This window comes from Humulus lupulus, chromosome 4, assembly GCF_963169125.1.
Source record: "Humulus lupulus chromosome 4, drHumLupu1.1, whole genome shotgun sequence".
In the NCBI taxonomy this organism is placed as follows: Eukaryota; Viridiplantae; Streptophyta; class Magnoliopsida; order Rosales; family Cannabaceae; genus Humulus; species Humulus lupulus.
Window position 1 is genome coordinate 48,282,686 of NC_084796.1, and position 13,739 is coordinate 48,296,424.

The 13,739-nt window shown below is 32.5% G+C and overlaps 1 protein-coding gene across 2 annotated transcripts; it reads left to right on the plus strand.

The window, feature by feature from the left end:
• Positions 1-936: 936 nt before the first annotated feature.
• Positions 937-8,681, plus strand: LOC133830401 (protein BLISTER-like). Of its 2 annotated transcripts, XM_062260376.1 has the most exons (13): positions 937-1,211; positions 1,400-1,925; positions 2,159-2,278; positions 2,649-2,714; positions 4,107-4,183; positions 4,376-4,443; positions 4,805-4,918; positions 5,284-5,447; positions 5,596-5,664; positions 5,823-5,978; positions 6,967-7,063; positions 7,725-7,823; positions 8,451-8,681. In XM_062260376.1, exons 2-12 carry the CDS (start codon positions 1,689-1,691, stop codon positions 7,742-7,744), a joined length of 1,188 nt encoding a protein of 395 aa, XP_062116360.1. In that variant the 5' UTR covers positions 937-1,211; positions 1,400-1,688; the 3' UTR covers positions 7,745-7,823; positions 8,451-8,681. The 2 variants fall into 2 exon arrangements, with proteins under 2 accessions (XP_062116360.1, XP_062116361.1); XM_062260377.1 differs by lacking the exon at positions 2,649-2,714 and having other exon boundaries at positions 938-1,211.
• The last annotated feature ends 5,058 nt before the right edge of the window (positions 8,682-13,739 follow it).

The window sequence follows — 13,739 nt, forward strand, 5'->3', positions numbered from 1 at the left end:
AAACCTATTATTTTGGGATCCTGTGTAAACAGGAAATGTTATATATAAGAAATGTGACTTTTAAGACCAAAACCTTTTAACCCTAGTACATTATAGTTTCAGTAACACGATTTTAGCTAAATGACTTGATTAGTAAGTCTAGCACTTTTATAAACAGACAGTGTAACCGTCTTGGCGATCCAGGGCGTTACATGATTATTACTTTATTTAAACATAATCATCATAATAGTACCTCAATATATTATCTACCACCCAATCCTTGATTATCAAAGTAGTTTGATTGAGATATGTACCACTCAATTTGTAGTCATCATAATCTCATAAAGATTAAGTTTTGTTTGACTTTATAAAATGTTAGACATGTTCTCGAAACTCACGAATAATTGTGAAAAAGGTATAATAAATTAAGATCCAATTCTACATGATAACTTGTTGTTCTAATACTATGAATATAATCATCATAATACTACCTCAATATATTATCTACCACCCAATCTTTGATCATCATAGTAGTTTGATTGAGATATGTACCACTCAATCTGTAATCATCATAATCTCATAAAGATTAAAATTTGTTTAACTTTATAAAATGTTAGCCAAATTTTTTAAACTCACGAGTAATTGTCCTAAAGGTATAAGTAATTAAGATTCCATTCTACATGATAAAGTGATGTTCTAATACTATAAACATAATAATTATAATAGTACCCCAGTAGATTTTTTACCACCCAATCCCTGATCAAAATTGTAGTTTGATTGAAATATGTACCACTCAATCTATAATCATCATAATCTCATAAAGATTAAGTTTTCTTTAACTTTATAAAATGTTAGACACACTACACCAAACACACATTACCATAACACATCATTATAATAGTATTTAAAAAGAGTTATTATATATGAGAAAAGTTTCAGGCGGCAAGGTAAAATAAAATAGTGCCAAATGTTTTTTCTACAGTAACTCCCATTTCCCCTGTACCCATTTCTTCAATCTTTCTCCATCGGCATTTTGACCCATTTCCCCCTCTCCCGATAATGTGCGAGGACTCTCTTCATCTTCGGTGACGACCTTCCACTTTATTCCATCGACATCTTTCATCTCGACAGTCGTTCACCCTGTTCCAGCCCTCCATCGACAACTTTCTTCTCAACCCCACTTTCTAACTCAAGGACACGGGATGAGTCTCACAGTTCACTGAAACCGTAAGGTAAATGTCTTAAATTGTTTAGTTTATATTTTGAAATAATTTTGATTGTCAAATTATATACATTTCTGGTTTTTATTTCGTAAAGAATCTGTATAATATCATGTTATTAGCTTGTTGAGGTTTTTATTTCAATCTTAGTATAACGTTTGTGGTGTTGTTAATAGCTTCAGTGTCGTTGCTTTCGACAGGTGTTTTAGCTGCCCAACCGAACAATACCCATCATCAAAAGAAGCTCAGATTTGGGTCCAATGGTGAGTTTAAGATACAACAAGTGGACTTTCTGTGGTGGAAATTTACATTGAACAATACCCATCAACCGACTTATTTACAGTGAAAAGCACAGGTGGAAATTTAGAAGACTCTGACTTGGGGATAAGCAAAAGGGGTCTAAAACAGCTGCATGAGATGTTTAATTCAGAAGGAGCAATGCAGTGCCTAAGTTGAGATGTTTAATCCAACAACTTGAAATCAAAGAGCATGGATATCCTAGGATCGTCTCCTTTTGATAAGCCATCCACATATTCTGAAAGTTTAGGTCCACTTTCAAAGCTTGACTCCCATAGCAATTCATATGCATTTGAATCTTCAATGAGTTCAGTTTCTGATAGTATCGTGAGTGACCTGCCAAAACCATCTGTATATGAAAATGGCATGGAGAGGAAACATGATTTTTACTTACCTAAGCATAATGAAGACTTTACAGCTCTGGAACAGGTACCCCTGCTTTGTTATTTCTAAATAATTTAGTGTTCATTGGTTCTCCACCTGGGAGAACTAGTGGCTAGGTGTTTGTTGTTTTCTGTCCTCGGTTGTTGTTTAATTCTTGGTATTGAAAAAGTATAGTTACAGTCAGTTTTTTCTTCCCCATAAGAAGCTCTGGTTTAAGTTCTTAGTGCTTTTCTTTTTTGGTTGTCTTTTTTGCTCATATCTTGTTTTGATTTACACAGCATATTGAGGATTTGACACAAGAAAAATTCTCCTTGCAACGTGCACTTGAGGCCTCTCGCGCTTTAGCAGAGTCATTGGCTTCTGAAAATTCTTCTCTTACAGACACATATAACCAACAGGTCAGCTTGCAAATCATGATTCTGCAACATTGCAGTTATAATCTTTTGCATCAAATTGTTCGGGGTTGAAAGGATTTATGACGCAGTTGCTTTATAATGTTACTTGTTTGTGCAAATTTATCATTTTTAAAGTCATGTATAAATACTCCAATTTAATTGTCCTGTTTTTCATTTTTATAATAATTGTAAAATCTGATTTTCTGGAAAATTCAACTACTTTTAAAGTTGTTCCTTGAGTTTAACGGAAAGCTCTGTGATCAAATTTTAGAAACAAGTATTTTGTGGCAGACGAATTGTTGTGCACTCTTTCAAATTATAAATTATAATACTGCATTCTATCTAAATACTATCATGTCTTTTTTCTCTCCAGCGGGGTGTTGTTGATCAACTAAAATCTGACATGGAAAAGTTACAGGAGGAAATCAAGGCCCAATTGGTTTGTACTAATTCTCTCCTTAATGCCTCTGAGGCTTAGTATTTAGTAATTGTTTCTTAACATTTTCATGTTAGAATTCCTGATGACTATGGAAGGATGAAATCTTTATGAAATTTTTGTGCGGTTGCAATATTTGGATTATTTCATTAGAGTGATGAGGAGAATTTTTTAGGATAGTTGAAGATTTTTTTTTAATATTTTATTTTTTTAAATGTAATAGATTTAAAGATTGGTGATTCCTATGAATTTCTTCTATTTAGGATTTTGGGGTTTTTTTTTTATAGGAGTAGGGATGTTATTTGACTTGTGGATCTATGTTCTGCCTTTTCTTTTTTGCCAACAGAGTACTGTTGATATTAGGGGGCATCTTGTCATGTTACCTTGAAATCTTTTATATTTTATTTTTAATAATGTCTCTTGTGTCATTTACTCAAAATATATGATTAAGTAAACAACGAACTTGGGGAAGATTTTGGAATTCACGTTTTAATGGGTATACTGAAGAGGTAGCTTCAAATGGCTATTGTTGTTTTGTCGAAATGGCTATTGTTGTTTTGTCAAAAACTTTGTGAATTCAACAAATGTTAAATCTTTCCCATAATTGTAAGGGAAGGAATCATTGTGTACCACAACTGTGAAATAAGTTAAACAAATAAGTGATTGACTTCAGATTTCTGTAGAGCACATAACAATGAGGTTAATAGATAAGGGTTGGTGGCTCAGACAAATTTTAGGTGTATGCTGTACATATCATATTTGATGATCATGATTCCCTAGATATGTGTCAAAGCCTGTTGTGAAAATAGGATTTCTCATTCCACATGGCTTTCCCACCTTCTTTGAGTAATGCAAGTGCCATTATATACTTTCAATTACTTAACCTCCTATTTTGACTATGCTCTATTACTTGTTCTATCATTGGGTCGTATGCATTTTGACTTTATTTTCACATATAGATGGAACTTGAGGCTGTTAAAAATTAATATGCAAATGCACATCTAGAATGTAATGCCACTGACGAACGCTCTAAGTTATTGGCTTCAGAAGTAATCAGTTTAGAGGAGAAGGTATGGTGCTCCACTTTTCTCTTTTTTTTTCTTAGAAAAGTGAATTTTATCCGGTATGGATTGCTGTGAAGGAATTTGTTTTGTACCTGATGAAATGTAGTTGGTTGGAAATTTGTGGCAATTATATTATTATTTATAAACACATTGTGTTTTGATTTCTATTTCTCTGCATAGTTTATGCTCTGTACTTTTCGATATTTTAATTACATTTTATAACTATGAGGCTATGACTATGTGTGAGTGGTTGTTGAAGTATATCTATGACGCTGAAAGTTTTCATGCTTAATGTTTTTTAACATGATTTTGTTCTCAATTGTTTGTGTAGGCACTTAGACTGAGATCTAGTGAGCTAAAGCTTGAGAGGCAATTGGAGAACTCACAAGCTGAAATCTCTTCATACGAGTATGCTATAAATATTTTTTTTTAGTTGTGGATGAGATTTTGTGATTTGTGACTTGCTTGTTTATGTTTTTTATTTTGTCAGTTCTTTGGCAAGATACATACATCTTTGTGCTGAATAACCTTTCTAATGTTACTTATTTTTATATAATACAATTCTTTCATGAAGTAACTGTTGAATATAAATTGTTACAGAAAGAAATTGTCTAGCATAGAGAGGGATCGTATGGACTTGCGGTCAACTATTGATGCTCTTCAAGAAGGTTAGTGTTATAATATCATGAATTAAGGTATCACTTGTCACTTTATATGTTAGGTTGTGCTACTAATTTATGCCAGAATGAGAGTAGAAAAAGTAGGGGTTGATGGCTGCAGTGTGAACCAAATTAAAGTTTATTGAAACTGCTTTACAAATTCGTATTTGTGTTAAGGACAGTCAAATCTGGTGTAAAGATGGCAAAAGGGAAACAAATTATCTGGAATTAGGAAAGTGTTTATTTAATTACTTGAAATTTAACCAAAACTTAGTCTGAAAATATTCTGATTGTTCTTCTATTATGTGAATTTACACCGACACTGTTCATGTTATTAATACTTATTCCTCTTTTGTTGTTATTTGGGCAGAGAAAAAGCTGTTGCAGTCCAAGTTACGCAAAGCTTCCACTGGTGGAAAATCCGTTGATGTTACCCAGAGTAGTACACATAAGAAAGATGAATCTACTTCTACCGAAGATTTAGGTAATAATTCTTACTTGGGACTCTTATTTTTACTCTGAGAAGTCTCTCTGGGATATTTCTTGTGATTAAAACTTGATTAATATGCAAAAATCAGTTTTGCTAATTCGTGCCTGTGGTATTTATGCTAGTCAAGAACTGGTCTTGATTGTTAAGGCTAAACAGCAGTTCGTTGTCCACTTGATTTGTACATCTAACCTTTTATTGTAGGGTCAGGTGGGAAGTCTAGTTAATTTTTTTTTTTTATCTATCATACTATGCTATATTGTCATTAAGAATAATTGTATATTACTGGTTCATATTTATCTTTTACCTTTCCCTCATTCGGGTTTAAGCTTACTAGTTTGAATCTATTTGAATCCACACAGAAAATGAAGATACCATTACCAATACCTCGAATCAGGAAGTGCAGGATACATCTTTTATTGGAATTGATGCCTCCAATTTTTCAATGTTGCCTGACAATGGCTATTCAAATATACCTCCTGATCAGATGAGAATGATTCAAAACATTAATGCATTAATTGTAGAGGTACCATCTATCTAAACATTTCTTGCATGATTTGTTATTTTTCTGCTCAAAAGATTTACTATTTCGAGCAAAACTAGTACATCAGATGATGTTTGTTTATATCATTATTTTGCTAATGAAACAACTACTGTACATTTTTTTCTTGCAGTTGGCTATGGAGAAGGAAGAGTTGGTTCAAACTTTGGCGTCTGAGTCATCTCATTGTTCTCAGTTGAAGGTAATGCAGATGTGATTTTTATTGTTTCTTTGTTAAATTGCAGTAAGCTAATTTTCTTTTAAGTTGTTGGTATTCAATTCATGTTGTATCTGGAGACATGGTTAAGCAAGCACACGCTTGGACTAACATATCTGCTTATGCTTGTTCAATGAATGAAGGAGTTGAACTATGAGTTGACCCGAAAACTTGAAGCTCAGACTCAGAGATTAGAGTTTTTGACTGCTCGAAGTATGGCTAATGAGAATATCTCTGCAAGACAACCTGATTCTCAGGATGTCCGTGAGAGCATTCAATATGCTGATGAAGGTGACGAGGTACGTATCTTTTTCATCTTTCTTAATAACTATGGTAAACAAATAGAAGGAAAACTTAAATGGGCATTGTGGAAAAACTGTTTTGATTTTGATATTTTCACTTTAATTGTAAACATGTTTAATTTATTAAGTATGTTTGACAGTGGTTATTGTAAAATAAGTTGCATCAAACTGGTGGATTGTGTAAATGTGCATCTTTCGGTTCGAAAATGGTTTTATGGTGCCCTTCAAACCATAATTTTGTTGGTTTGTTATGTTAATATTTGTCTTAACAAAGATTTAGTTAACTTGTTATTGTGTTAATAACAGCACTAAAATCTAATAGATTTAAAAAAAGTATTATGTTTGGTAAGTATTAGAATGCTTTAGGGAGTTTAGTTGATACAAGAGGAATTATCACTTTAAGCATATTTCTTTTGGCACAATAGGTCCTGTTTCGATCTTGAACTAACTCACTCTACTTAATAGGCCGAAGTCTATTTGGTAATTTTTTTTAATAGCCAGTAGCATCTTAAGTTTACATGGACAAATAATAGTCTATAATAGGACTTAATTGCTAGGATCTTAAGTTTACCTTTTTCAGAGTTGTAGGTGTATATTGGATTGGAGTACTAGGAATTTTTAAAAGCGTTATGACATAGGTAAGGCAAGTTTAGCTTTTGAAAATTGACTCAATGATAAGAGTGGCCAGTGTAATTTCCTCTTAATTATGATTCATTTTCTTCTGAATGTAATAAACTTGGGATAAGTTTCTATAATAAGTTACTTTATGTGTCTTTTTCTTAGAATGAACCTAATTGTGAGAGAGTACATGGAGCTCTTTGTGTTTGTTTATATTGTTTACTTTGACATAATTTACATTAGTTTGAAGGGCCTATGCAAATTCTTTTATGTCTCAAGACATGTTACATGTTATTAGTTTTGTACTCCAGATTAGATTTGTATTCAAAATAATTTAGCCTTGTAATAATTTCTTTCTTGGATACAGTATGGAAGAGGCAAAAAGAAAATTTATGCTTGTAGCACAACAACTTGCACAGGCTTTCAAGCTGTAATGACCGAAGAAGAGTCAGAGAAGTTTAATGGTAGTTTAATGTGACACAAAAGTTTAATGAAACATCAATTGATCTTATTAATTTAAGTATTACTAGTAAATAGTTGTTTAAATCTGATTTCAATTTGGCTGGTGCCTTGTTACTTAATGAAATTCTTTGATGATATTTCTTATGCAGAGTCTAAACATGTGTTCTAACTATCTTTGATAGACAATGCTCTATTGAGGTTAGGTTTCTTCATTCATGTTTTGTCTAGTGCAACTTAAGCAGTTTATTCATTTTAGGCTTGTTGTTCAGAAACTTTAACCCAAGGATCCTGCACTAGCAATTAAAATCATTGAAGAGAAACCATTCGTTTAAGAAGCTTTTATTTACACTTTAATTGTAAACATGTTTAATTTATTAAGTATGTTTGACAGTGGTTATTGTAATCCTAGTGGTGACTAAGTGATTATAATGCATTTATGTAGTAAATACAAGAGGTGCACAAGAAAGCAAGGTAATCCTAGTGATGACTAAGCTTCGACTCTGTTGTATGAACTTACTTGTGTCAATATGATCTTCTGCTTTAGTGGCAGCTATGATTATGGTAGTGAAAACATTTGATAACTACTGAATTTAAATTGGATTTTTTTTTTGTCGATAATAGATACTTGTGACAGACTTTGAATTCTTTAGTTTGGACTATTAGGAACTGATGTAGTGCTATGAATATATGGTCTGCCCTTATTGTTGAGACAAGCAATGCTTTCAGGGCTTTATTCAGGGCATTCTAACATCATCTGAACAGGTGGGCTTTTTATTTCCCTTGTGCACACTATAAATGATTAATGGAAAGATTGTAGTACTTTTATTACTACAAATTTTATCTGTTAAGTGGTAGCTGCTAGATCTGTTATGGTTTTCTATGAATCTGTTAGTCTTACTCTAATTTTTAGCTCATTATAAGTGATGTATTCTCTTTTTCTATTTAACATTTCAATAAAGTTCAGTTCATTCATTCTCTATCCTCTCTAATTTTCTCATTCACTTTCATTTCTGAATTTAACTGTTTGTTTTGTGGGAAATTCATATGCTTAGATTTTTCTTTCTTAATAGGCTGATATGACCATGTTAGAAGACGAACTACTATGCTGCTGAATGTTTCTTTCATTTTCATTAAGTTTTAGGTATTGATAGAGTACTCTGTTTGGCAGTGGAATTTTTTCTTCGTTCATCTCTTAGCTTATTGTTTTAAGTTGCATGTTTTGTTGCTTCAATCGTTTTGCATGGTAGTACATCTTGCTATATCCTGTTGTTTCGTCAAGTTTTGGAGTTATTACAAATTTAATTTAAACTTTATATGCTTAAAGGTGGAAACTAGCTTAAGTCTTATGTTCTTAATAATAAAATGACTTTTTTTTTTTACAATGTGCAGGTATATTAAGATGATTTCTTTGAAGCAATTCTTGACAACATTTGTAGTTGAGGCCTTTAGAATGGAAAAATGTATTTCACTAATTTTTGTATACATTTCTTGTTTTGTATTTAGTGATAAAGGAATTTGAATTGGTCATAAATTATGTTGTAATATGATTTCTTAAGCCTAGACTAGTAGACTAAATATTGTAATTACATTTGAGTAATTAATAAAAATCTATTTATATTACCTTATTTGACTTCAACTTTCATATTTGTTTTCCTAGTTTTGTATAAGTAAAAAAAGATTATGTTTCTCTAAGCTAATATAATACATGTGTTATACTAAAGTGTAGTATAACACAAAAAATGTGTTATACGAAAGTGTAGTATAACACAAAAAAAGTGTTATACTAAAGTGTAGTGTAACACAAAAAAAATGTTATACTAAAGTGTAGTGTAACACAAAAAAGTGTTATATAATCGACTATAAATAACATAATTCAACACTTATCTATATATTAAAATAACACAAAAATTGTGTTATCGTTGACAGTACAATAATACATCTGTATAACACTGATAAAGTGTTAAGTAAAGTACCCTGACCTATGATAACATAGTCGGTCTTAACACATCAGAAAGTGTTATCGTATGTTTTGATAACACATTTTCGGTGTTATTAAAAGCATTTTTTCTTGTAGTGACAAGTTGTCGAAACTCAAGAGTAATTGTCAAAAAGGTATAATTGATTACGATCCAATTCTACATGACAAAATGTTGTTCAAACACTATTAACATAATCATCATAATAGTACCTCAATAGATTATCTAACACCTAATCCTTGATAATGATAGTAGTTTGATTGAAATATGTACAACTCAATCTATAATCATCATAATCTCATAAAGAATATGTTTTGTTCGACTTTATAAAATGTTAAAAAAGTTTTCGAGACTCACGACTAATTGTTAAAAAGGTATAATAAATTAAGATCCAATTCTACATGATAAAGTGTTGTTCTAATACTATAAACATAATCATCATACGTGAATACATTATCTATCTCCCAATCCTTGGTCATCATAGCCGTTTGCTTGAAATATGCACCACTCAATCTATAATCATCATAATCTCATAAAGATTATGTTTTGTTTAACTTAATAAAATGTTCGACAAGTTGTCGAAACTCACGACTATTTGTCAAAAAGGTAAAATTAATTAAGATTCAATTCTACATGATAAAGTGTTGTTCGAATACTATAAACATAATCATCATAATTGTACCTCAATAGATTATCTACCACCCAATCTTTGATCATCAAAGTAGTTTGATTGAAATATGTACCACTCAATCTGTAATCATCATAATCTCATAAAGATTAAGTTTTGTTTGACTTTATAAAATGTTAGATATGTTGTCGAAACTCATGAGTAATTGTCCGAAAGGTATAATAAATTAAGATTCCATTCTACATGATAAAGTGTTGTTCAAATATTATAAACATAATCATCATAATAGTAGCTCAATAGATTATCTAACACTCAATCCTTGATAATCATAGTAGTTTTATTGAAATATGTACAACTCAATCTATAATCATCGTAATCTCATAAAGATTAAGTTTTGTTTGACTTTATAAAATGTTAAACATGTTGTTGAAACTCACGACTAATTGTCAAAAAGGTATAATAAATTAAGATTCAATTCTATATGATAAAGTGTTGTTCTAATACTATAAACATAATCATGGTATTAGTACCTCAATAGATTATCTTCCTTCCTGTATTGTCCAACAACTTTACTTAGCTAGATAGATATTAGTAGAAATAGTAATTGCTAGTAATAGTTGTAGTATGTTTATTTCTGTGGATTTTTGTTCAAGCTGGTACTTAGTTGGACATTCGTAGCATCACTTGTAGATTTTATTAGTTAACCTATAGTTTAAGAATATTAATTATAACATAAGGTTTGATTAATATAGCAAATTATGAAGATGATATTTATTATACAATAAGGTTTAGATAGAACCAATAAGATCATGAGACTTGTCATGTGCATGTTTATTGAGATATTAAGTATTTTTGAGGAATAGTTTATTAGGAGTAATATCTGAAAAGCCCAGAGTCTACGAGCAGCTTTGAAATCATTGTAGGATATAATGACCCAACTTATTCTAGACTTTGGACCATTAATAATTGTTATACATAGATACTAATCTTAAGAAAACTTACATACAAAATAGTCATAACTTTATTAAAAATTATACAGCAAAGGTTAAAATACATAAATTAAGTGCGGAAATACATAGAAATCATAATTAAAAGACTTAAACAACTTCTTCCTTGAATCGTTTACGCAGTCCACCGAATCCATTATCCCTCAATACACAATCCCAAGCTGTCAAGAATCTTACCACCGCCATAACTATTTTCCTGCACATATAAAACAAAGAAATGAGCCTAATGCCCAGCAAGGAAAATATACTACAAGCATGAAACATATACATAAACATAAGCTATAAACATATATCATAATTCTAACCCATGTACATGGTATCTATTGGGGTTTGCTAACTAAGCAACTATAAGCCTCAAAATACAATGAGGTTTGCTAGATAAGCAACTATAAGCCCCAAATCATAAAAGTGTTGGGATTTGCTATTAAGCAACTATAAGCCCCAAAACATATATCATAACATATAAAAACATACTATAGCATTATCATAACATATAAAAAAAAATACTATAGCATAATCATATAAGCAAATAATACTATCTATTTTCCTGACCAAATACCAGGATGTGAGAACAAGGACGAGATTTTGGAACACTCCTAAAAACCATAAATAGAAAGGTGAGTATTCTAAAAGAAAGAGATGAAAAGGAATGAACTAAACCACCGAGAAGGTACTTACCGACAAGAAACCTCAAGTTCAAAGAACTTAGATGCCTAACCACGAATGAAAACAACGAGTTAGGAATTGAGTAGAGAAAAGTTATAAAAACTAATGAAACATATAGAAATGAACTAGGAATAGGAATACCTTTGAAATTTCTATACCCGAACTACACTTTGATAATGAAAAACACACTATTAACCTTACTTCCCAAGTGTTTAATAAGCTTAGAATGATAAAGCTTATAACCCCAGCCCAAGTGTTTAACACTCTAAAGTAAACCTAGTAGCTTGAAGGCTCTGAACTCAGCTTGAAGAATGAAGAAATGGCTGGGTGCTAGGTCCTATTTATAGAGTTCAAGAATGAAAAGATCTTCTTTAAGCTTGAATAAAAATAATGACTTTTTAATTGAAAAACATTTGAATAATCGTTCAGCAGAGGCTTAAGACTCGGTCAAAAAGATTTTGGGCTTATCAAGAGGTTATGGAATAAAATGAGCTCGGTTTCAAAATTATTCAAAAATCATGTCCTAGAGCCGATATATCACCCATGCTAGGCAATATATCGCCTGGGCTTATGTTACCGAGGCTTGTCGAAGTGGTCGTGCGGAGTTACGTGTTTTTCGTATTCCCCAAGTGGCGATATATCACCCCCTAGAGCTGTGATATATCGGCATACGCTGAAATATTATACTCATAATTGCACTTTTTCAGCCTAAATTGAATTGAGTAAACTGCTTTGACTGAGAACTATAACGATTTCAAAGCTGCTGGCACACTCTTGGATTTTCAAATATTACTCTTAATAAACTATTCCTCAAAAATACTTATTTTCTCAACAAACATGCATACGACAAGTGTCCTTATCTTATTAGGTCTATCTAAACCTTATAGTATAATAAATATCATCTTCATAATTAGCTATATTAATCAAACCTTATGTTATAATTAATATTCTTAAACTATAGGTGAAACTTATAAAATCCACAAGTGTTGCTACGAGTGTTCAACTAAGTCCCGGCTTGAACCGAAATCCACAGTAATAAACATACTACAACTCTTACTACCTATTACTACTACTACTAATATCTAACTAGCTAAGTAATGTTCTTGGACTCTTCAATTCTCACCTACTAAAAAGAATTTCATCCTCAAAATTTACTTACAGTACAATTCCGGATACTGGGCTATCATGTCCTCCTCCAGCTCCCACGTTGCCTCCCATTCTGAACTATTACTCCTTAGGACTTTGACTATCAGAATACTCTTGGATCGTAACTACTTCATCCGTCTATCTAGGATGCTAACCGGTCGTTCCTCGTAACTCAAGTCTTTCTGGAGTGCTATTGTATCGTACTTGAGGTCGTGAGATGGGCCTGACACATACTTGCGTAGCATTGAGATGTGGAACACATTGTGGCTATCTGCTAGGGCTAGTGGTAGGGCTAATCTATACGCAACTGCTCCCACTTTGTCCAATATCTCAAAACGACCTATAAATCGGGGACTAAGCTTACCTTTCTTCCCAACCGCTTCACAACCTTCATAGGAGATATCTTCAGGAAGACTTGATTTCTGACTTTGAATTCCACATCGCATCATTTTGCATCCGCATAGCTTTTCTGGTGGCTTTGAGCAGTGAGCATACGCTTCCTAATTAGTGCTACTGCTTCTTGAGCTTTTCTAACAGCTTCGGGACCGAGAAGCTGCCTTTCTCCTACCTCGTCCCAATGTAGAGGCGATCGCACCTTCTTCCATAAAGAAACTCATAAGTAGCCTTCCCAATCGTTGACTGGTAGCTATTGTTGTAGGAGAACTCAATCAGTGGTAAGTACTTATTCCATGATCCACAGAAATCAAGTACACAAGCGCGTAGCATATCCTCTAAAATTTGTACCGTACGCTCGGGTTGACCGTCTGTCTGAGGATGAAAAACTATACTAAGACTTAACTTAGTACCCATGGCTTGCTGTAAAATTCCCCAAAATCTCGATGTAAACACCTATCCTCTATCCGACACTATTGTCTTCAGGATTCCATGCAACCTTGCTATCTCTTGGACATAGATATTTACGTATTGGTCTGCTGTGTATGAAGTCTTAACAGGCAGGAAATGAGCGGACTTGGTTAGTATATCTATTACTACCCAAGCTGAATCATGCTGTCATCTTAATCCTTTGATCATTTGGCACTCATACCACTTCCTTATATCTCAATAACCCTTAACCTGATATTGAGAAATTTGTGGCCTTGCCTTCTTTGACTGCATCCATATGTGCCACCAGTGTGTCGTCATGCCCTTGCACAATCCGTATATCTTCTAGAAAATTTAACTGGATAGACAAGTTAGTCAGCTTGCCGACAACTACTTATATTCAGGCATTGATCAGCTCCTGCTGCAGCGGCTT

Bases quoted from the DNA above. Each gene is read 5' to 3' on its own strand.
- LOC133830401 (XM_062260376.1), top strand. From the start codon at position 1,689: ATGGATATCCTAGGATCGTCTCCTTTTGATAAGCCATCCACATATTCT. The intron at 1,926-2,158 runs GTACCCCTGCTT...TGATTTACACAG, and splicing joins ACTTTACAGCTCTGGAACAG to CATATTGAGGATTTGACACA. The intron at 2,715-4,106 runs GTTTGTACTAAT...TTGTTTGTGTAG, and splicing joins AGGAAATCAAGGCCCAATTG to GCACTTAGACTGAGATCTAG.